Below are 23,981 nucleotides of genomic sequence, written 5' to 3' on the forward strand. Positions count from 1 at the left end.
GTGTTGAATTTGAAGCAGGGGATCTTGGAATTAGCAGTGGTATAGCAATATAGACATTTTTCAATTTGTGTAGATCTCTAGTTCCTTGTTAGATCTTCACTGAGTTCCTTGGACCTTCCCATTGTTCTGAGTTTTGGTCAATCCAATGAGCGCTGTTAAACAGATTCTTTTATTTATGTTTGCAAACAGAAGCAACAAGTTGTAGTCAATCATGATCACAAGCTAGGAGTTAATAGGGCTTGAACTCATCAGGCTAAAAGGCATTATAGAACCTTTAACACCTCTTATTAAAAGATGGAAATGAGAATGTGCATATATTTGAGCATGTATGTATAGTTATGATCTTAACGAAAATCCAAAATAAATTCACACTTGTGCAGCCAAAATTCCTGTTTTTTGAGGTCAAATATATATGCTGTACAATTATTCCACCCTGGAAAAAGAACAGTTCAAATAAATAATTATCAACTGTAAATAAAATAGCAATAAACATTAAAAAAAAAGCTTTAAACAAAGAAAAAAACCTGACGATCTACACAGAAAAACATGATAATACAGCCTAAAGGAGGCAGAACTTGAGGTCAGAGCAGAGAAAAGTAGGACACATAAATAAATACATGCCAAAAAAGAGACAAAGCTAACAATAAAGCTACTCTACTTGGTAGAGTAAAAGCTGGACCCTCATCTAATGTGAACACTCAAGCGCGGGACTGAATTGCATTACTTCACTGGCCCTTTACATGTCCATGCAAAAAAGAATAACCACCTCAGCAATAAAATTAAAGTGTAATTAACCCAAAAGTCTAATTGATGACAGCTCTTCCCCTCAGGCTGACCGCCTCATAGATCATTTACAAAAATGAGACTCTCCGAGATTTACTTACATGCCAGCGTAGGCCGACTCCCAATGGCAAGCTTGTAATAATGCAGCGCTTCAGAAAAGCGTTCATTCTCCTGCAGAAGCAAACCCCTGGTCCAAGAAAAACGCAAAGATGTGACAAGCTGCAGTACAGTTTCTGTTAACTCTGCATGCAAAGTAAGCTTTAACCTCTCATCAAACTAATGAGTGGTGAAAGTGGCAGGTTTTGCTTCCCGTATCCCATATACTAATACATAATCCCAATATAGCCAACCATCCATCAAGCTCAAGTAGCACCTCTGTTTTAAAGAATGCAAAACACCTTTGAGTTTTCCCTTCTCTCTTTGTTTCTTTGCCAGTTTCTTGGCACCTGTAACTTGAGAGGGAACGGAGAAGTGGGAAGGAAAACAGTGTCTGCATGAGAGTTACAGACACGGGTCTGCTATGAGGTTTTGGCATCTGTGACACCTTGTGTTGCAGGATTCTAAGTGTCTTTGTGTTCCCCCAAACCCTGCAAACCATGACTAATCAAATCAGCAGCAGAAGGTACAAAGAGCCACAAGGGACACACAACTCTCTTGCGTCAAGCCATACTCTGTATTTCATTTGCTTCTTCTCCTATGTTAGATCTATTCTTGTGTGCCCTCTGTAAGTTTTCCTGCTAGTCACTCTGTGTCTATATGCGCTCTCTTCTCTCCCCTTTCTCTTCCTTTTCCACAGTGATCTAAAGTGATGGATGGTAGGAATCAGAACTTGTTTGTGTCAAGACTATGCAAACACGAGGAGGCGGAACGGGCATCTTTATCACTCACAGGTTATACAGCATGTCAGCCATGTTCCCTCGGTAGTGCAGAGCATTTCTGTATGCCTTCTCTGCCTCCGCCATCTTGCCCTGGTTCTTCAGTACGTTCCCCAAATTTCCCCAGGCTAGAGGAGATGTGCCAGTCAAGAGTTATGCAGCAGAAAAAAAAGATGCAGTTGGTGTTCATGTAAAAGCAGGTATTCACACTAATTTGTCAAAGTAAACTAGTATCAGTTGATAAAAACAATTAATTGTACTTCTCATGCTTACTTGGTTATTTAGAGTGCTCTCTTTTTTTATTTAAGTATGCTTAGGCAAGTGTGTAACAATCCTCTAAGCAGTTTTCTGTTATTTTCTTGCACATATTTCCACTTGCCTCTTTCAAGATCAGGTACCCACAGTGGGTTTCAGATCTCAGCCCAGTTAAAAACATGCATATTAAGTAGAACTGGGAATTGTTTGAGTTTTTAAAAATTTGCTGTACATGCCTTTTTTTTTCCTCTTTAACAAAACAAATGAAATGTCTCAAATGTACTAAAAACGTACAGAAACAAATGTTAACACAGCACAAAATCCAAGCAGCAAAAATGCATTTGCCAAGCAGAGTTTTTACATTCTTTGTTCACTTTCATCTTGAGTCGCTAGCAGTATTCATTGATGCCGTGAAACTGCTTCGTTATCTTTGAATGTAACCTGTAGAATAACATGAATGGATAGCTAGCTTTGAGTTTGTAAAATTAACTAGAGCTTGAATGATTTATCGGCAGGCAGATATTACTATCCAATTTTGCTGACATATCTGCAGTGGCATATCTTAATAATAATAAATACCTACACATGAAGATTCTGTTTAAGTTCTGCGTGCTGGAAAGAAAACATCGCTATCAGTCCTAAAAATTCCTGTATCAACTGAGCTCTAAAATTCAGTCATTCAAATTCGCTCCTTGCTTTAGGCTGAAGGTAGGAGGATTCCTACTTACATCTAAAGATAGCCAGTAGCCTTCTTACCTTTAGCGGGATTCACATTAATCCCAGACTTGTAGAGGTTTTCCTCATTGCTCCAGTCTTTGTTTCTTTGAACAGTTCTGAGGCCATTCAGCAGTACTAGACCCATACAGAGACACAACAGCACAGCCTTGCAGCCTCTAGTCCTCAGTCTAACAAACGAGGCTCTTGCACAAGCAGCAACAAGCAGACAAAAGCCTATACTGGGAATGTATAGTACTCTCTCTGCAATTACAAAACCCACATAAAAGAATAGGTTAGTGGCTGGGATGAAAGGCAATGAAAGGATGCCCAGTGAAAATAGTACTAGGCTTTCTGTAGGGGGCAGGGGTGTCCGTGGAGGGCAGTGGTGCAGTCCAGCTGAGCCATTTAGGGCGGTTTTTGGAGAGCCATGCTCTGTGTTATGGTTTGCATCAGGAGCGTGGTAACCATTACCATTAGTGATGGATTTCCCATTAGTGACATGGGCCTTCCCATTGGTCTCCTTGACTTTGGAGGTGGGACCACGAAGGCCAAACAAAACCAGAATGCTCATTCCAACATAAAAGGCAACAGTGTGAAGGTTCCTACAGTCGGCCAAGGACCTGACCAAGGGCACGGCATCCATGGACCAATCGAAACTGAGCTTGTCAGGGCAGAGCAGGAGCCAGGCGTTGGCAGCAGGCAGGTGGAGAAACGTTAGCGTTCGAGTGAGGAAATGAGGCGAGTCGGCTGCAGGGTTGTCGGAATTGGAGAAGTTTGGAGGTTTATTGCCCATCCAGTAGAGGCGAGCTGACAGCAAGAGTACTCCCCAGGAAGCTAGCACGCCAAGGCTCAGCAAAACGTTGATGTTCTTTTTCTGAAAAGTAGGGGAAAAAAATGTTAAAGGGAAACACCTAAATCAACATTTAGGTCAAAGCCAAAGGTTTTTGTCTGTGTTCAAGAACACCTGATGCACTTCCTGCTAGACAGCTATCTAAATGTATATCAGATCTTTTAAAATCAGCCCTCAAGCAAAACAAAATAGTCCTATTTGTGTTTTTTTTAGTCTATATGAACAAGATCCTTTTCTGTGTTATAATAAGTAATAACGTTTCATTATAATTTATAGATATGCACTTGCTTAAATATTATTTACTCTGTTATCTTTTCATTCCTACAATACAGAGGAAAAGAAAGTATGTAAAACAGTCCCTGGAATGTTTTTGCCTGGGGTTTAAACCACACTCGTGAACAATTATACTGCAACACTGGCAGACTTCTTAAAGTTAAAATGCACAAAAAGCCAGAAACAACACTATGCAAACTGGTGAAAGACACATTAGGATCTGGAAAGCAGGGCGCTCTCGTTGATGTCAGTTTCAGTGTGAAGCAACAGGATTGTTTATATGATGAAATATTTGCTTCAGATTGAATGTGTCTTACTCAAAGTGGTGAAATATTTTTTGTTTGAAATTCACGACTGGTTTGCCAATAAATTTTTGATGTTCAGAAAGTTATATTAAAGATAACAAGAGAAAATCTAAAAAGTCAAAAATCAAAGAATAGAAAAAAAATCAACAAACTTCAAAAAATGTCAGTTTATTAGTATTCCACACACCCCCCTCAGTTCTGACCTCACTGTAGGCAACTCCGAAGCAAATTTGAAGCAGTGGAGGTTTTCTTCCCAACTCTTTCTGCATTGCCTGTTGCAGAAAGTGTGACTGGTAATCAGCTTAGGACTCATTGTTCTGATCTATGCTGTTTACATCTCATAAGAGCATTACTTCTATAACATAATCACTATTATTTTTTTTCTGTCATGCACCAACTTCGACCAAACTGCCACACAACTGTTTAAGAACCCCTAAATTGAGTTTGTGTGACCTTTCTAATTTTACACAGAGCGCTGTTGCTTATTGATAAAGCACATCCTTGAAAGGAAGTAGAACAAGGATTTTTTTTTTAAATAAAATAAAATAAAAATCCTTTCACTGCAATTTGGTTTACAGTTTTTAAGATATGACAAGGTTGCCAGATCACACCCAGCAACCCCCCATACCACAGAAAGATAAACTAAACAATCCAAACTGCAGTTCTTCCACAATATTTCCTGTTTTGAGGTTCAGCCCATTTAAGAAGTTTGAGCCCTTGTTTTAATGATTCATATTCTAGTATTTTTCTTAGTCTCTCAGAGCTCCTTAGCAGTTATCTGTATCCGTCCAATGCAAACCAACTTGCACCTTCTTAAAAATGGTCAAGAAGTAAACAAGGCATTGATCAAAAATGCCAACAATGAGGCTTCAGCATGCAGGATACACAAATGGCTGACGTTACAGAGGCAATGTCCATCTATAATTTACAGTCTATGATTCCCTTGATTGGTTAACATTTGGTCACAGATTGGTTAAATTACATTTGTTAGGTGAAATCCGAGGGAGCTGTAAGACCAATGATGCTTTTGAGACCATTTTAATTTGGTTTTCTATCTGTCAGATGTGACGCCAGACTTCCTCAATACCACAATTTGACATGATGTGTTCTGAAATCAATTACTGCTCGAATCTGATTTAGTGGTGTGTTTTTGACAAGATTAAGCAAATCTGACTTCATTTCTTATACACTGATTACTCTTCAAAGTCGTATAGTCAAAGACTTACTGACACAGACAGTGTGGCGCCAAACCAACTAAAAAGTGTTTGTTAGTTATACTACTGTGTACTGAACATGGCATAACACTATGAGTGATGATCACCTGAGAGAGATGCTGCCTGGGGCCATTTATTATCCAAGCACCGGTGTAATATGAACTCTATTTGAACCTACAGTATCCTGAGGGAATTGAGCTTTCTGTGTGTATACAAGTGCATGCTCACAGTGTTTTTTTAATGTGTACTATCACTGCCCAGGACAGGAGGAGCACACATACTTTTGGTCTAGTAGTAATATTACCACCCGTAAAGCTTTAATACATCTGAAAATTACTACAAGAGCTCATATAACTCATATTGTTGATCAAGTATAGCACAGCTTTGGCTTTTATCTCCAAGTAAGTTTATTCAATATAGTAATCGTTTATACTCCGCTGTATAATCCACTCCATATGAACTGCCATTTCTTACAGATTCACAATGCACAAAGAGCAAATCAGTCGTGTCATTAATGAACTCTGATGAAATGAGCATGCTCGAGTAAGCTCACGCGTGCTCATGTTATCCATAACACGCCCATGCTAGGATTAGAATAAGAGGCTTAGCATCTACCCTGACCTGCTGGCTCCACTTAAACTGTTGATTTCTCCAGATCTGAAAAGGAAAAGCATGGTCTCTTTGGAGAAGTTAGATGAGGCAGGAAGTCTAGTTACACTAGATCAGTTGTCAACTGTAGGATGAAAAAGGACCAGTTTAAGGACTTCAGCACTTAGAGCATTCTGAGAGGCAGGGGGCAAATGAATGAGGAAAAATTGGATATTGATTCAGATGCCAAAAGGTGGTGCGCAAAGGATAAAATAGAGTGCCTTTTACACAAGAAAAGGTGGGATGTGCTTATTGATGGATGAGACCACACTGAATGTAAAGAGAGGCAACTGACAGAGAAACCTACTTCTGCTCAGTATTGGAAGATTAGCCAATTCCTGTAAGAGAGTCATTTGTGGTATAGCTGAATGGGTTTTATTCTGCTACTCGATGGCTTGTCTATTTCTAAACTGTTCCTTAATTGATTTCGCAATCAGTTGCACACAGACACACACAAACACACTTCTCAAACTGCAGAACGGTGGGGTGCACCTCTAGTTCTACTTTCCAGTGATGCACCACTGCGCCTTCACAAATTCAGAGAGCAAATAACTCTTAACACCACCTTTCGTTAGTGCATTTTAGAGGAAACTGTTTTTTCCTTCAGGAAAGTCAGTTAAACCTCAGCAGAAAATTATGTGGTAGCTGAAAACAGATCTCCACTAACCCAACTTTACCCTCTTCACACAAAACAATCAGTCCTTTAACAGATCCAACTTCTAACTGCTATAAAAGTCCCTTTATCTTGTCCACTTAGCAAAGAACTCATCCAAATATTATAGAGTAAATTGCTATTTTGTGGTCATCTTTGATATTTGCCATTTATCCAATTTTGTTACCATTCTCAAGGTGCTTTTTAACTATGGGCAAGGTGCTCCAGGCATGAGAAGCCGAGGTATAGCACCTTTTCAGACACGTGACACAAACTATTACTCGCTTCATCAGTGTGGTTATTTCACAGAATTCTGTGGATCACACAAAAGGCATTTTCCACTTGCAGTGCCATGCACTGTCAACATCAACTGCACTGAAGTACGAGTAAATTGAATGCTTGTTTTGTGTTCCGACTGCATTTCATTGTTAGTTTTCCACTCCCTCGTTTCTACTCTTTTAAAGCGGGTGCACTGTCAAGAGGTTGTCATCTTGCTTTCCAGTTCACATACGTGGAACGTGTGCTTATGTGCCTACTGTGTAGTACATTTTGAGTTCAGGTTTCCAGGCATCCACAGACACAGAAACCACAGCTTAAACTGCATTCTCTCATCTGATGTAAAGCCTTGCCAAATATTTTGGATTAAGCCAGGAAGCTAATCTCTACATTATTATATACTCTAAAATCGAATTGTGGGATTGTGAGCATAGCATAGTGGAGCCTGCATTGCATTTAAGCTACTTTTACCTTTCTGTTGTGTAAAGTACAGCATAGCAGACAAATTTACACACTGGACACTCAAATACAGCCGTGGACAGTATGTATGGCTGGTATACTGTTTATAGTACAGAGAGTCATTCTGCATCACACAGCATCAGAGACAGATGGTAGAAAAATGGTCACCCTGTGTATTATCTTGGCCTTTAAACGGCTTTCTTGAAGGAGTGTCAGCATTGTTTAAGGCAATACAGGTACTCTTGATGCATGTGAAAGTAAACACAGAAAGTAGTCCACTGGATTATGAGTAATGCACAATGCTTCCTTATGAAGCAGGGAGTCGAAACGTAGCAGCAGAGTGACTGATGTGAGCATACTGAGAATTTGCCTTCAAATTCATAATCCTGAATGTCTGGGCTAGCTTATAAGTGTAAATATTTAGTTTTTTTTAAAACCACAAGTTCTTTTGTCTTGAAATAAGACTGCATTGCAAGTCCTCTATATCTCTGCTTTTCATTGTTATCTGTGGATTCAAGACTCAACGGATCCCGGACTTACCACTGGTCTGTTTTTAAAGTTTTGAAGGGGCTTTGTGATTTTAAAATTTTACCGTTATCAGTCGGAGCGAAATTCCTGGGAACTGGTTCTTACTCTTACTAGCTTTCACAAGATCCGCGTGTATCCACGGAGAATGGCTGGCATAATCCCCAGCCAGCTGTCAAACGTAGCATCACGCTCGCGTCAAACATCCGAACCTAATACTCTCCCACATATCTCCTCCACTTTGGATCCTCATTTGGAAATTCAGCATCAATTTCTGAAGCTTTCGCTCAAATACTTTTTGTTCTCTTTTGCTTTATTATCCACGTTCTCCCTTGAATTAATATTCTCTCCATCGGCCTCTTTCTGCACATAAAACATAGCTCCTAAGCCTTCATCTTTAAACTGCCACTCATTATTAACTCTGCTTTTATAAATCCCAGAAGTGTGTGGTGTGCCTGTTGACACTGTAGCGTGCAGAGTGTTTAAAACATGTTTCAAGACAAGGCACCCTACAGTTGACTTCATATTTGTGCTGTTTAAAGCCGCCTTGGACTGACGTAAGACAGCAAGGGAACAATCTTCCTGACTTTTCTTGTTTAAGGCATTTAAACAAACAAACTCCTCATAATGCTTTGGAACGTGGTGGGCAGCTCATGCAGAGCATTTTTTTAATCTAAATCTTATATTGTTATCCTTTGTGTTTTCAAACCTTGAGTTGAAGTTGTGCCTTTGGGGTGATTCGTTCTCAATGACATGTGCATGGAAAGGCCTACAAAGTGTTGGACACTCTGCATTTGTATAACAAACATCCAGCAGTTAATGCCTGTCTTATTTGAGGCATTAACAGTGACATAATACACTGTGATGAAAGGTACAATGAGGCACGTATTCGGTGCTTTTTCCAGCACTCTAACGTGTTCTGTATTGTGCTGACTTGGCGCAGCTCATCCAAGTCATCAGACGGCAGCGTGGCTGGCACTGAGAACGGCTGACTTTGATAGAGTGACCCAATTATCTCAATGTTCTCCTCATGAAAGCTTTGCTGCTGCTGGCACAGAGACCTGTAATGAGATAGGTCACAGGGTGAAGCTTTGCACGCCGTCCAGAACAATAGCTGATCAAAGAAGAGGCGCTGTCCATGTTGAGCTGACTTTTAAAGAGCTTCCTGTGTGTGTAATGTCAGGTCATCGGTATCATAAAGAGACACAGTAAAAGTCAAGGCTGGGTGATGCTGCTGAAGAGCTGTCATGTATCTGATTTAGACTTTAATCATTAAAGCTGATTATAATTGAAGCTGTGTATAAGGAGCTAAAATGCACGTTCCAAATATGAAAATTTTAATGAGCCACTTGAAAGAATCGCTTATGCGAAAACGATCAGATTTAATTGGCCCCGTGAAAATGATGTAAGCCTCTAATTACTCAAATATCTTTTATCTGAATGAAAGCCAGATGCAGTCTTTCATTTACACTTAGCCACATACAGTAAACATGCATCTGCAGTAAGCTGAAAAAAAGCAAATCCATCGGACTTGATTTTTTCATGAAACATGCAAATAGGTATTGGCTCTACTCTGGCACAGGTAGCTGAAGCTGTTTAGTCACTGAGAAAATGTCCAGAAGAACATCTTGTGCACTGTAGTAGCAATATTTAACAACTAGCAGTAGCCGTTAGCTACTTGAAGGTGCATAAAAGGGAACCCAGCAGACACTGAAATAGTGTTGTGCCTCTCATTTTCAGATGCCAGATCAGATGGATGGCAAAACCCCTAGAAATTAGGAAATACTGTTGCTTTCATATTTTTGTTATGAAAAAAGAAAATGCATCTCTTTAAGGCAATACCCTTTTTAATTAAATTTTATGGGTGAACTGCAATAAGACACTACACTGGATACTCATTCAATATACCTATGACATAAGAAGAGTCACAAGAGCTTGATGCATTCATTTTCTTACCTATAAACAAAATTTAAAAAACAGTCCAAGCATGTTATTTGCCCTATGTCTGATTTTCCCCACTGAGCAAAACATTTGTTTAACCTTTAGCTTCACCACATGTTTCTTAAAATTAATGTTTGGGTGTTTTTTAGTTGGAACACTTTACAAAGTAAGCAAGATTCGGGGGCTAAGTATATAAAAATATGCTTGCCTTGCCAGCATCCACAGGAATGCAAGCTAAATAGAGAGCATGCAGCAGATCTTGCAACAGGGGGCCATCATTTCATAGCCGAATGCTTCTGCTACAGGATAATTGGCACAACATTCATCAAGCCGTCAGCTGGTTAAACTAACCTTAATCTGTGTGTCTGGGGCATTCATTGAGACAAATGAGGAGAAGTCCATACCAATTCAACTTCGACTTTGTAAGCTTGCCATCAAATCCCTCCCATTGTCCATCTACCTCCACTAAACCATTTGCCGTCATCTTTGATCACACTGCAGTGCAAGTTCAACGTGTCAAGTATGGAGAATTAAAGTAAATAAATTCCTAACATCTAATCTATTTTTCTTGAAGGAACTACTTTTAATTTCATACCTTGGATTTAAAGATTTTCATGCAATACTTTATCTGAAAGGTACAATCACTGATATTCATGTTTTTCATGCAAGTAAATGCTTGAAACTCAGGCCTTCCATGCTGTTGCTATGAAACAGATAGCTGTGCTTGGGAAGACGCCTCCCGGCTCTTGTTGTTAGTTACATGGGTTGCGTATAATCTTGTACAGATTAGCCAAAACACCATGCACCAGCTGCAAATAACAGTGCTATAATACTTCTAAGTTATGTATTTAGACTCAAAGGTATTTATATATATATATATTTTATGTAATTGTATGTTTTAGGTGCAACCTCCCTTTCATGCAAGAGATTCTGCCAAACATTTCATCAACCTGGGTTTACGAAATGTTTGGCTTTCCTTGGCTTTTCCTAATGCAAACAAAAACAAACTAGTTTCTTGGGCCCGTTGTCAACATGCTTGTTTTTGCCACTGACAAACCCAGAATTGCGAAACAAAGACATAATGTCTGGGATATAAGCCTCACTCCGTTTTCTCAATGCACTGCGGCTCTAACACCTCACCTTCATCTGTTTCCATCTATCACCACCTAACTCTCCCTCCATCCTACCTTGTTTCATTTGAAATCTCATCTCAATCTTATTACAGAGTTAACAAGATGAGAAATGGAGTGCTGGTCGAAACACACCTGTCCCCTCTGCTGCACTGGAGCTGCTTTTGGAGTGTTTCCTTTTTTGTTCGTAGCTGCTGTGAGGCAGCTCATTCAGGTGATTTGATGTTGATGATTTTGTATTATTCAACTTCATTTGGAAGAAAGCAGGAAAACGTGTATTCAGACAAAATCACAATATGCACCATTGTTCTCTGAGGCACGTCTTTGCAGTCTCTCCACCGAAGATACTATCCAATTCAATAGCAACTGATTAAGCCTCAGTGGCAACAGGAGAGCCCCCCATTCCCAAAGTGCTTTAAGGGAACCGTGGGCAAGAAAAACCAAGAATAGATAAAGGAAAGGAAGTGAGAGCATAGTTTCCTTCTCCCTCACTTGCTCTTTCTCTCACTTTATCCATCTCCCTTGTTTTCCCATGCGTCCCGAGACGTCTGGCTCATAATGGAGGAAATGATTGCCCCCACGGCTGGCCCCAGCACGTAACGAGCTCTTTGCCAAGATAACTGTGACTAGGCCAGTAGACAAGGGCATTGCCAGATTGATAAATGAGCCAGATGTGCCGGCAGCAACAGGAGTTGCTGGGGGGTTGGCACGGACCTGATGGGCTGGCACAAGGATGCTGGCCAGGGTTATTGTGTGTGGGCAAAGAGGTGCAGGTTGCTGTTAATATATCTGCTACATAGCTTGATAAACACACAATAAAATCTGATTTTCTATAATTCTGTCTGTGAAGCTATGAGACAGGCTGCGACAGGCTGAAATAACATTTAACTCTCAAGTCAGCCCTGGAAGCTTTCTTTGAATAAGCCGAAAGTGTCCAATCAAGACTGTATACACCATTAGATGGCTCACAATTCGCAAATTCAAAGTTAGAAATGGGTACATGCAACCTCTAGGGCTTTAAAAAAAAGCCAACACACAAACGCCAATTCCTGCAGTACCATTCTCCACTTGAGGCTGACTCCAAACACAAGTCAAGGTTCATAGCGTGGCGCAAAGAATGTGGTGCTAACTGACAAGTAATATGGCCCTCTCTGTGGTACAGAGTGACCGAGAAGTAGAGCAGGGCGATACGACCAAAAATATTTATCACGATATACATTTGAAAATTTGCCATAATGATATAACTGGCGATATAATTGACACTAGACAAAATACTTTACAACTCCATAACTTTATTAGTGCAAAAAAAAAAAAGTATTTTCACTTAAACAAGCAGCTGTTTTTTATGTGCATTAAAGTTATATAAAAACGTAACAGTGCAAATGCAAATTCTTTGCTGACAGTTTAACCAAAAGGCATTTCCAGTGGAAATTGGCCGACATATCTTGAGCATAACCATGTATAATATCCACAAAACTCAAAAAGAGGTTATACACACACAATACGGTAATATTATGTTGAAGCACAGTACGTATCACTCCGTGAGGCTCCTGTCTACGATAGCCGTAATGCTCCGACAATCCATCAAGCGGGGCAGGTTCGTAGATTAGCAAAGTCGTACTAAAACATTTGACAGATTTTCGAGCGCCGTGTACCACATAAAATCGTTTCGAGGTCAGTAAACACAACCAGAATTCATAGATAAGGCACACGGGATTATAAGGGGCACTGTCGATTTTCAGAAAAATCAAAGGTTTGATTTTAAGTGTGTCGTATTTTCCAAAAAAAACACAGTAATAACGACGGCCCGCCAGCATGCTCTACCAAAAATAGTGCTTTGTTGTGTATCTGACGGACGAAAGCTAAACCAGTTCCACACCACTGAAGTTGCAGCATTTTTACAAACCAATTCTGGTTCATCCGTTTCATTCAATGATCCGCTTTCGCCCTTCTTATTCTCCATCGCCTCCATGCTTTTTCCGCCATGTGCGTATGAAAACAAAGGCACTGCGCATGCGCGTTTTACCCATATTCTATCGCGATGTTTCATTTTCTTATCGTTGCCCAACATTATACCAGTATTACCGTGAACGGTATGATATGGCCCAGCCCTACCGAGAAGTATGGGTTTCAATTTTAGGACATTGTTTTTTAAGTCTGTTATCAAGCATTAATTAGCAAGTACAATTTGTGAATACTGCTTTCACCAAGGTTGATAGCATTAGCGGACAGCTTTGAAATACACACAGTGGTTTGTTTAATGTCATGGTTGCTTTGTGGAATTCTTAGTATATTTAGTTCTTTTCTGAGTTGGTTTAGAGTTTAATTCCTCCCTTGGTGTTTGACTGTTTTGTGTCAGTAAGTCTCCTGTCTTTGGTTCATTCATGTGTCTGTACTTTTCCTGTTTTGTTTTCCTGCTTTTGTTGATAGTTAGTGGCTCCATGTAATTTGCTTTTAGTTTTGCTTACTTTGTTTTATCTTCTGTGATTCAGTTCAGTTGTGTCTCGTTCTGCTCAGCCGTCTCGACTTTTGCCCTTTTGTGTGTGTGGATATTCCTGTCCTCCCTTTAGTCCTTTTTCAGAGTGACTGTGATCTTGCCCCAGTGTTTTTCCTAGCTTTATGTTTCAATTTTTACAGTTTGCGTTTCATCTTTTCAGAGGACCTAAAGCTAGCCAGAATAAACGTTTCACCCTTTCTACCAGAAATTTCACCAGTCTTTGGGTCCTCATCCACATAACGTGTAACACTTTTAGCTGCAGGGCTTCTTTTATATACCCTATGTTTGGTTTAGCCAAACCAAGTCCAGCTTAGGCTGGTTTTCAGTTGACTCCATGCTGACCCACATATGTCCTGCTTTGTAGCTTCTCTGGGACATTTTCACTTCTTGGATAGATTAGCTTCAGTAGATGAAATTAGCTTATGTTACCTAATTTACCTAGCTTACCTATTAATGTGAACAAATTGCTAAGCAGTCAATATAGCACCTATCAAGCTAACCTTTGTATATGTGTTTTTGTCTTTTGTTCTTAACAACTGGATTTTTCCAGCAACTCTCGCCTCAGTCCTCCAAATTTTCAAATTACACTACAGTCCATTTACACATCTTACCTTGTTTTCATTGTATACAAAGTGAAATATTGTAGTCTGGAACAAAAAAGTGATACAAAATATATTTTCTGTAGAATGTAAAAGATCATTTTTCACACTCTCTAAAGGCAGTATTGCACAAACCTGATTTTCAAGGGTTAACATTTAAAACCAGGTTTTTTCTTTTTCACTCATGTATCTTGGCTTGTATTACGGCTATTTTTTCTCCATCAGCATATGCAAATACTGAATTATTTGTATAATGATTTGCATATGATGGTCTTTCACTTCTTGTTATACTAGATGACTGAATACAATTTGAAAGGCAGGTGTTGTTTTGTATCTACTATGGTCTACTGGCTGTGAAAGCACATATAATTCCAGGTTCTCATGCCAAGAACATAGTAAAGAAACAGGCTGTGACTTCTCTGGTCTCTCATCTCTCTGGGCCACTGACTGCAAACTTCTTAATAACAGTCATGGTTACTTATTCTGCCAAAAACAACTCCAGAAGAAGATGGTAAAGAATGTGTTTTCGTTGGAATGCTGGCAGCATAAAGAAGACACGAATGTGCTGACACTCTAAGCATAACAGAAAGTGCCACAGGACATTTGAGATGAACTGTACAAGGTTGCATCAGAAACCTTCAAACAAACATAGGTATTTATAGATGTTTCCACAAGAAGAGATTACTATAAACAGATCCTCGTGCAGACACGTGCACATTTAGAGTGAGACTGTCCTTGCACAGTAAACCCAAGGGGACTTTTTATTACACTAGTTATGCATTTTACAAGGGCCATCATGTTGGCTGAAGAGCAGCTTCTCTAATCAAATGAGGAGTGTGGAGTCACACACTCTTTCCCATAATCAGATGAGTCACCACGTCAAGGTTGTCTTCCTTAAATAACTTAACTTTGGAAGAGGGGAAAAAAATTGAGCCATGCCGGGCTTCCCTGCAGAGGAAGCACATGTTATCTTTGTGTGCATACATCTGTGTATTAACTGTGTGTATAACCAAATCACACACCTGAGAAGGATGTGCTGTTGCTTCTCTGCACATACCTTTTGTCACCTTCAAATGAGAAATCAACTCACCCCTGAAATAGCTTTTCCTGTCCAAGCCCCGTTTCCTCAAATGCACATGTATCCACGCATATGAGTCCGAGATCCTAATTTAGATTTCCTTGCATGAATGTGTATCCATTTACCGCAGCAAATTGAAGGTGGTGGCAGCATTGTAAGGAAGTGAAAAACTTCCAATCTTCCTGTTTAGCAGGCGAATGAGGAAAGCTAATTTTTCATGCAGCAACTACGGAGTCTGCATAAGCAAACAGCTTTCCTAATTACACCCCTAATGAAAGGCAAACACACAATTCACAAACAAAACCTTGTTAAATACACACACAAAACTTAATCCAGGAACCATTAACAGCTGGCAGGCTGAGGCTCACCTCTAAGGGAAGGAAGAGGAAATTGGGGTGCGCAGAGATGCCAAAACAAGAGCCAGTGAAAACACACAGACATTTACCCCCAGCGGCAACAATTCATTTACCTTTCCTAATAGGTGAAGAAGTGCCTGGCGAAACCGGAGCCTCTGGAACACGAAGAGGTCATACACAGCTGACACAGCCAGCACCGTCACCCCCTGCTCCTTCCAAAGCATGCTGGCTGCTGCAAACCACAGGCTACCCAGCATCCAGCCCCAGCACCTGATGACAGAGCCTCCACCACATTGCCTGTTCTGGAAGGCCCCATGTGGCACCGATCGGAGTCCACAGTGTCTCACATAGCAGAGAAGAGACAGCAAGAAAAACAAAGCGGCACCAACGTCCGCCCTTCCCACCACACCAGCGACTGCTTCAGTGTGAATCGGGTGGGAGGCAAAAAGCAGGCCTGCCAAAAGGCTCCACAGTCCCCCACCCAGCAGAGGCCGGCTGAAGGCTGTGACAAGGGCTGTGACCAGGCCGTGCAGCACCACATTCAGTAAGTGGTAGCCCCAAGGGTTGAGGCCGTGCAGGGAGTAGTTGAGGCGGAAGGAGAGGGTGCAGAGTGGACGGAAAGACTTGTGGCTGCCACTGTGAGTGAGCAAAGTGCCCCAGAAGTCGTCGTACAGGATGTTGGTCCAGGGAGTCTCAGGGAGAAGATCCTGGTTGGTCTTGATGGCTCGGCTGAAAGAACGAAAGGAACAGGTCAGAGGCGTTTTTTGATTTAATATTGATATTTTGTGCTATGAGCCACCATTTTCAACATACAAGTATGCATGTAGTCAGTTTAAAATATTAGATTAAAGCAACTTTAAGGTCAACATTCTTTAAAATGTGTTTTCAACTGCGTGTATTAATAAAGAATTTCTTTGCAGAAGCCCTTACGTAGCATCCATCTGAATTGTGTACACAGAGATAGGAGTCATTTGGAATACTAAGTTTTCTATCTTGCTTATCATGCACTCATAAGTGAAACTTAATAGACAAATGCAATGAGAACACCACAGAGTATTTGATTAAACACAGAGACATGTGCACGCTGCTGAGCTCTCACACACACAGCATGCGCATATGTCACATATACCTGCAAACACACACACACACAGACAGGTGGTATAACACCCCCGAAGCTGCTGCGGATTCTCGTAATTAGCGTCTCATTACTGAGGGACATGATCTGCATTCGTGTACAGTCACAGACTGCAACAAATGAAGATCACCGCAGAGACTGAGACTGATGAATGGGATCGCTGCTACAAAAACAACAACTCGAAGCAAGGTGAGGGAAAGAAGAAGCTTGTGTAGATATTCCACACATTATAAGTGTTTACCAGGAGAAAAGTGAGACCACAAAATAAAGACAAAGGAATCAGTAACAGAGGGGAAACTGCAGTGAAACTTACATTTTCCATACACTTTAATAAAAGTCTGTGTTGTCACAAAGCACCTCAGGGCACTTTCTTGAACAAACTGACCTTTAACAAACTTTAATCAGTCAAATGATAAAAGTCACTGAATGTCTTCTTAAATTTCTATTTACTTTTTTCTGTAATCTTTAAATTCCCAAGAAATCATTTGTCACTCTGGTCTGCTCTCTGCAATAAGTCAGTAATATTGTTATCATGGCTACAAAGTCACCAACTTAGCCACACATACACACACAGATTCCTCCATCAGTTACCACAGCAACCAATGCAGATATAGAAATTCAATCAATCTTTTAAATGACAGCGCAACAGTCAGTCCTAAAAATGTGATTTGCCTAATTAAACCAGGTAGTTAATTTTTTTTTTTTTATATAATTGAGGTTTATAAAACTGTATTTTCACTAGATCAGTGCAAAACTGAGTTATTTTCCCATTGACTGAAACAGGCAGTATCTGAAATTTCTGGGTAAAGCGAGAGAAGCCCTGTTTTCGTGGAAAGCAGCGGTGCATATCCAGTTTTTTTTGCAGCATTTGCTTTCCCACCATGAACAGCTATGTCAGATAAAAATTATTTTTGCTTCACAGCTGCATGCATACAGCAACCAGTCAACATATAATTTATATCAATTTCTGTCAAGACTTGTTCTTCAAATTGTGCAATATAAAATGTCACCACTGAAGACAAAAAACAAAACAAAAAACTGTGTGTCCTTGTTCTTTCACTACATCCTAACACCTGTGTGGCTTTCCTCTTTTCCTCCTCCTTGGGAGCTCCATTTTTACCTACCCTTTGTCTAATATAGCCACTATCCTTCCTCTGCACCTTTCCAAACCATCAAAAACTTGCCTCTCCAATTTTGCCTCCAAACTGCTCAACCTGAGCCGTTCCTCTCATACATTTCTAATCCTGTCCCTCCTGGTCACTCCCAATGAAAATCATAAATCTTTAACTCTGCCACCTCCAGCTTGTAAACCTTCCCCTTTACTCTTGCTACCATTCTTCTGTCACAAATCACACTTGTCTCCATCCACTCCACCCTGCCTGCACTCTCTTCTTCACCTTTCCTGTGCACAGTCCGTTGGCTTGAATGGTTGAAGCCAGGTATTTAAACTCATCCACCTTCAATACTTCTAGTCCTTGCATATTCACAGCTCACTCCCTACATTTAAAGGCCTTTATTTTTACTTATTACCTCTGGCAACACCTACCCATGATCCTCCTCCTCCTGTCTTCGGAGCACAGTTTAGCTCCACTGGCATCTTACTGATCAACTGTACCAAAGGCAGTTGTTGTTAACTGATCTGGTATGGATATGTAATTGATGGCCCGCATATATGATTTGGCATTGATTTTATGCTCAATGTCCCTCCTGACGCAACCCAGGCCTGTGACCAGCGTGTGCCGGGGCCCACACCCCACACCCACTCATGATGACTTTGACCTTTCATCACTTCATCCTTGGGTTCAAGTGCCAAATCTAAAGGCATTCCATCATCACATGGAAGAGATATTGCATTTACAACATTGATGAAACAAAATTACCCTTTAGCCAGCTAAGCCATAAAAATAAGTGCAGCATTTGAAAAGCAGGACTGATGCACTGAATAAATGAAAAGGGGACTGAAAACACCAGAACACCAGTGTCTGCACTGAAAAATCTGCTGAGTGTTTGATGGATAGTAATTTGATGCAATGTCAAGTATCACTGAGGCAGTGTGGTTTTCAAAGAAGGGTTGCATGCTGTCGAGAATGCAGCCTAATGAGTACCTACGAGGTGACTGGAGCAGACAAAGAAAATATTACTGTAGATCAAATTATAGTGGATGTAGAAAAACAGAGAAGCCCACAATACAAGAAATACGCCACTAATTGTTGGAACAGGAAATAAGAGTAAACTGTGTTTAATTTATAACATAGAGAAAACCAAAAGATAGTCAGATCTACTGATCTCAGAGCTGACTTGCCAATTAAAAGCAGCTGGGTGATGACAACAAGCAGATTCATTCCAGCTTTTCTTATCCTCTGAGGACAATGCTGATTTTTTTTTTTTTTTTTTTTTTTTTAACCAGGCTGAATATATTATTTTAATATCGCTAAGAGAAGCTTGGGTTATGTGAGGTTGATTGCAAAAGCTTTGCGTTTCCAGGATTTTAACACTGACCCAGTAGTATCCCCTCCTCTCTCTCTCTCTCTGGGTTTGATCATCCTTTGCAATGTTTCTGTGTTTGTGCATGGCACACTCGGGAAGGAAAGGAACAGCAAAAGGAGGCCAGTTGGGGACTTCCTTTGTCTACAGACTGTAACTCAGAGCTGAGCTTATAAAAAAAAAAGAGGACAGGGGAGAAAAAGACAGGGAGAAAGAGACCGAGCTGCCAGCCTGTAATAGAAGACAAGATAAAAGTAAAAGAATAACTAAGACAGCAAAGAGAGAGGGAAAAAAGTCAACCCATTAGCCTACAGATCCAGTGTCAAAACAATAACTGCTGAAGGAATTAATTTAAATGTTTTTTCCTTCAAGCCTTCAGTCCTGTCATCGCGTGAGCTGTAGTAAATTCCTGCATTTCCCAAGATTGTTCTGTCAGGGAAAAGCATTGTGTATTTCTCAGGCTCTCACTTACAGCATATAATATTTCTAAGGAGGCGATGCATTACATCATGCAGTTTACAAAGCCTCTTCCTTTTTTACTGTAGTTCCACATTGAGCTGTTATTTATGAAATGATTTACAGTCCCAGCATAGCGTGGAGTATGAGGACAGCGAGGACTGAGGATACAAGGAAAATAAATGTATCCCGTGTTTATAAGAAATTCAAGTTTTATAAGCACCTGTGTGCACGGTCTTTAAAGTAATCTCAGATTACAACTCATTCTATGCTTATCCCAAAACACTCCTAAAAGATGTTGGCTATTTACTGAAGCAGAATAAATATTTTGTCCGTGAAAATCTGCAACTCTGCTCACGCTTCTTCCCATCCTGTCCCTTCGGGCGCTTAGTTAGCACACCATGAAATCCATACATGGCTTGATTCAGTCTCACCCAGCTCCCTTGTGTCCCTCTCCATGTCTTGGGTCTCAAAACTCTGCGGTGATAAATAATTTAAATATTCAAATCAGCACCAACCACTCATCTCCCTCCCTGCTCCTGCCCGGCACTGGAGGATGAAAAGAATGCATTACCCATGAGAGTTTGGCAACGGGTCTGTGCATGCGCACGCAAAGGAATAAATGGTTACATGCGACGTGCCCGTTCTTTGTGTTTGCGAGTGCATGCGCATGTGAGATTGTGTGACAAGAGAGCCTGTGCTGATGGCTTCATTGAGGCCCGTCTCTGCAGCGGTGCAGATAGAGTGGCCTCCCAGAGTGATTGCTCTTACAGAAGGGGGTCTTTTGTATTCAAACGCCGTATGTGGGGCAGGCAGGCAGGCTGCAGGGCACTCTATTCACAATCCGTAAAGTACAGGACGGGGTTTGGGCTTTTCAATTTTCTTCTCTCCTTTTTTTTTGGTGGGGGGAGGTAATGAGGGATTTCCACATTGTCTGAAAAGACACATTGGTGAGCAGGGATTTTTTTCCCCCTCTTTAGATCAATTTGTGATGGGGTGAGGTCTACTTTCACCTGTCCGCTGCTTTTAGTGGAAAGAAAATTGGCTGTCTTTCAGTGTTTGGGTATGTTTTTTTGCTCATTATGCAAATGAACCTCTCCAAGCGGTGATCTCACCACCAGTCATTTGGTTTTTCATGTGTTGTTGTTGCCCACAGACACACACCAGACTTTTTCCTACACTGGATGTGAAAAATATGGACAAATATTTCACAAATATTTATTCTAAAGTGTCTCCAATATATTATGAGTTATGCCCTGTATAAACTTCATAAATGACAATTTTACCAAAACCCAGATAAAAGACAAGCAAATTCCTACAGTTTAAGAAGATTGAATTTTAAAGTAAATGTATTTAAAAAAACAAATATAGCATACCAGCAGATATTACTACCATTTTTTACTATTTTGTCCCTTTGCTACAGTGCATAAAAATGCATAACTTCCTTAACGGCTTAAGGATTTATATTTACTGTCACCAACAACCAATCTTTGTCACGAGTTGCACAAACTTGGTCTTCAGAGCTATTTCACTGATTAAAGAAAGAACTCTAAACATTTACTCAATTGCTCAAAGATCAGATCACATCCCAGAAGAGGCTCTCATGCTCCATCACAACAAATGAGGAAAACAGGAATTCAGACCCAGTAATGGTAAAGAGCATCCTGACAATTTTCAAAATAAAACACCCCGCTTCTGGTCTACTTTGCAGTATTACACTTTACAAAAAATACTATTGCTACGGTGGCTTTAGGATATTTTAGTTATATTTAGTATGTTGCTTTTTTTTTTAAATTGATAGAACGCACTCCTCAGTACTAAAAGGGAGCATTCCAGGAGTTCTAGGTACACTTGTAAATTGTTGTGATTTCAAAGTAAGTTTCAGGATGTAGGTGAGCACTAAGAACAATTTTGTAATCGTAGTCAGCGAGCCTTAGAAATTGCACTCAGTTGCAGATATGCTGCAGACACCATGGATGAGTAGTCATTTCTGTTACTCTTTTTATTTCATGTTTGCTTAAGGTTGACCTGAAAACTAATGTTGGTGTGTTGTAGTGTAGTTTCTCTGGCATCACAAAAAGTGTGTTTGCAGACCAGGCAGATGTCTGCAAACACATGCTCTCCATGTGATGAAGAAATTTATGTCAGTAAGACCAAAACAGAGCCCAGCACAATAAAGCCACCGGATCTCCTCCTAGTAGGGGTCGAGGCTTCAAGGGCTCCGTGTGTTGTCATATTGTATGGACATCAGCTAAAATCTTGAATCCCAAGATAAACAGACTGCATCCCATCCAAAACTTGTTTCCTTAACTGCAACCTCTTAAAGTTCAGCTTACAGATTTCTCTCCCACTGCGTGCTGGGTGAATAAATCATTAGTTTACATGTTTTTTGCGACCTTTACTCAAAGGACAACAGTATTAACAACATTGCAAAACACTGCACTTGAGCCTATTTTAAATATTTGGGCCCTCGTCCAGCTTCGTACGTCTGCAGCATGTACACTGGCAAGCCTGTTCCGCTGTAATAAACATGTCTAGTATAAACTGCCATCACTTAACATAATCAGAACTGGCTGAATTACAGGCGTTTTGAGCAGAGTGCATCCTGCTGCTCCCCGACAGCAGTAACGAGATGGATTAGCCAATCATCATAAAACAGCACTGTTAATGGACACTGGCCTGGACATTATTTCATGGATATCATCACCTCTTGGTTCGGTTTCCTTTCACTTCTCTTCCATTTGCTTCTATTAATGCAGATCCATTTCCCCATTTTTTTTTTATTCACTCCTGCTTTATATAAAGTCAACACCACTTTGTCCATTTCCTCCATTTCATTTCTTTTGTCCTCCACCTTTCTCTTTATCTTCGCCATCAGCCTCTAAAGCCTTATCTGCTCCAGATCCTGCTTCGCTACCAAACCTTTTACAACATGACTTGTCTGGCCAAGATCTATTAAATTCCCATCTCCTTTACTTGAGCAATCTGAGTGCTAATTAAACTCACAGACAGAGAGCGGCAGCAGACCGGCCTATTCACACACTGCTAATCTTGGTCTGGCGCACTGCTGAAGTAAACACGGCACTGATGCTGCTGGCTTTGTGCAGAAGTATCAGGAATGCAGATAATTAAAACTTTACGAGGAGAAAAACTCTCCGCAATGGAGGGGACAAAGCAAATTCATATCACACTGGCACAGCAGAAAATGTGTACAGGTGGAGGGTTTAATTAGATGAGCTGCCGTCTCTGTAAACAAATAAGAGCTGCAAGACTTATCATGTGTTTGTGCACCCATCTCATTCTGAAGTTAATTACTGTTATGGAGGGACACAAATGCCAAAATCTGAAATAAATGAATAAGTAACTCAATAAACAAATATGCCAAATATGGCATTAATTCATTTCAAAAATATGAATTCATGAATTTATATTTGTAGTATTTTCCCATTCATTTCTTTTGTTAATATTTGTTTCCCTTTGCATTCAACACTTTTCTTTGTGAATTCATTCATGCCTGTGTTTATTTTTCATGTCAATTCTACATTTAATACCATATGAACTGTTCACTGACTCACTTGTTTTAACTCAGATATATTTTTGATTCTAATAGTCTATTAAAATGAATTTAAAAATAAACCTCTTTTAACATCACTTTAAGCTTAATCTGTATATTTTCTCTGCATCGTCTTTGCTTTGAAGTATTTGAATTATTAAACTGACATATATATGCTTCTGAAAAGATTGCTGATAAAAACACTTGTCAATAAATAGATTTGGGAACCTTTGAGTTCTTAAAATTATTAGTATTTTAACTGTGCTGCAACCGAGTCCAGTTATTGATTTCATCTTGATTTCAATTCAGTCTCACATACAGTGGGATAAAGGCCAGTGTGTTAAAGAGAGGGCTTGTATATGGGTGGATGAGTGGATGTAAAGAGTCCAGAGAGCTTCTGTGTTAATCCAATGCTAACAGGATTGGAAGGTGATCATATAGTGCTCTGAGTTTCTGAGACACGCACAGAGGTTGAGGTCAATAACTAATCTGATTTAGGTCTGTGTATTATATGTATGTGTGCTCAAGTCTCCTCACTTTTGATTCTACAATACAGTGTCCTGATCCAGCTGGGGAAGGCGTTGTTGCCTGTAAACGCCACAGATAAGGCTGAAGATAAATATTCCATGAGGCACCTAACACGTCAAATCTCGGCAGATGAGTGTCACAGAGCTAGATTTATGGGCTTGCAAAGTATGGTGAGCCTCTATTTTAAGCCGGCTAGATCACATAGTAACTTTTGCTGAACGCATACCCTCGTCTGGAGCAGGTTATGTTCAGAGTTTTGGTTCGTCATGGATTATTTTTCCCATGACATGCTCTAACTGCCTACACTCATCATTGGCATGAATGTCGTGGTAATTTGGGGCTTTTAATGATTTCTTTGAACTGTTCTTTTTCCAGGGTGGAATGAACAGACA

General features: G+C 40.2%; 1 protein-coding gene across 1 annotated transcript in view; it reads right to left on the reverse strand.

Annotated features, from left to right (window-relative positions):
- Positions 1-23,981, reverse strand: part of tmtc2a (transmembrane O-mannosyltransferase targeting cadherins 2a) — a 63,267-nt gene that overhangs the window by 17,437 nt on the left and 21,849 nt on the right. The window contains exons 2-5 of the mRNA XM_031726629.2: positions 15,547-16,162; positions 2,670-3,504; positions 1,672-1,786; positions 885-970 (exon numbers count right to left, since the gene is read on the reverse strand). Of these exons, the coding sequence (XP_031582489.1) occupies positions 885-970; positions 1,672-1,786; positions 2,670-3,504; positions 15,547-16,162 (1,652 nt within the window). The remainder of the gene's footprint in view (positions 1-884; positions 971-1,671; positions 1,787-2,669; positions 3,505-15,546; positions 16,163-23,981) is intronic.

Source organism: Oreochromis aureus, linkage group 17, assembly GCF_013358895.1.
Source record: "Oreochromis aureus strain Israel breed Guangdong linkage group 17, ZZ_aureus, whole genome shotgun sequence".
Lineage (NCBI taxonomy): Eukaryota > Metazoa > Chordata > Actinopteri > Cichliformes > Cichlidae > Oreochromis > Oreochromis aureus.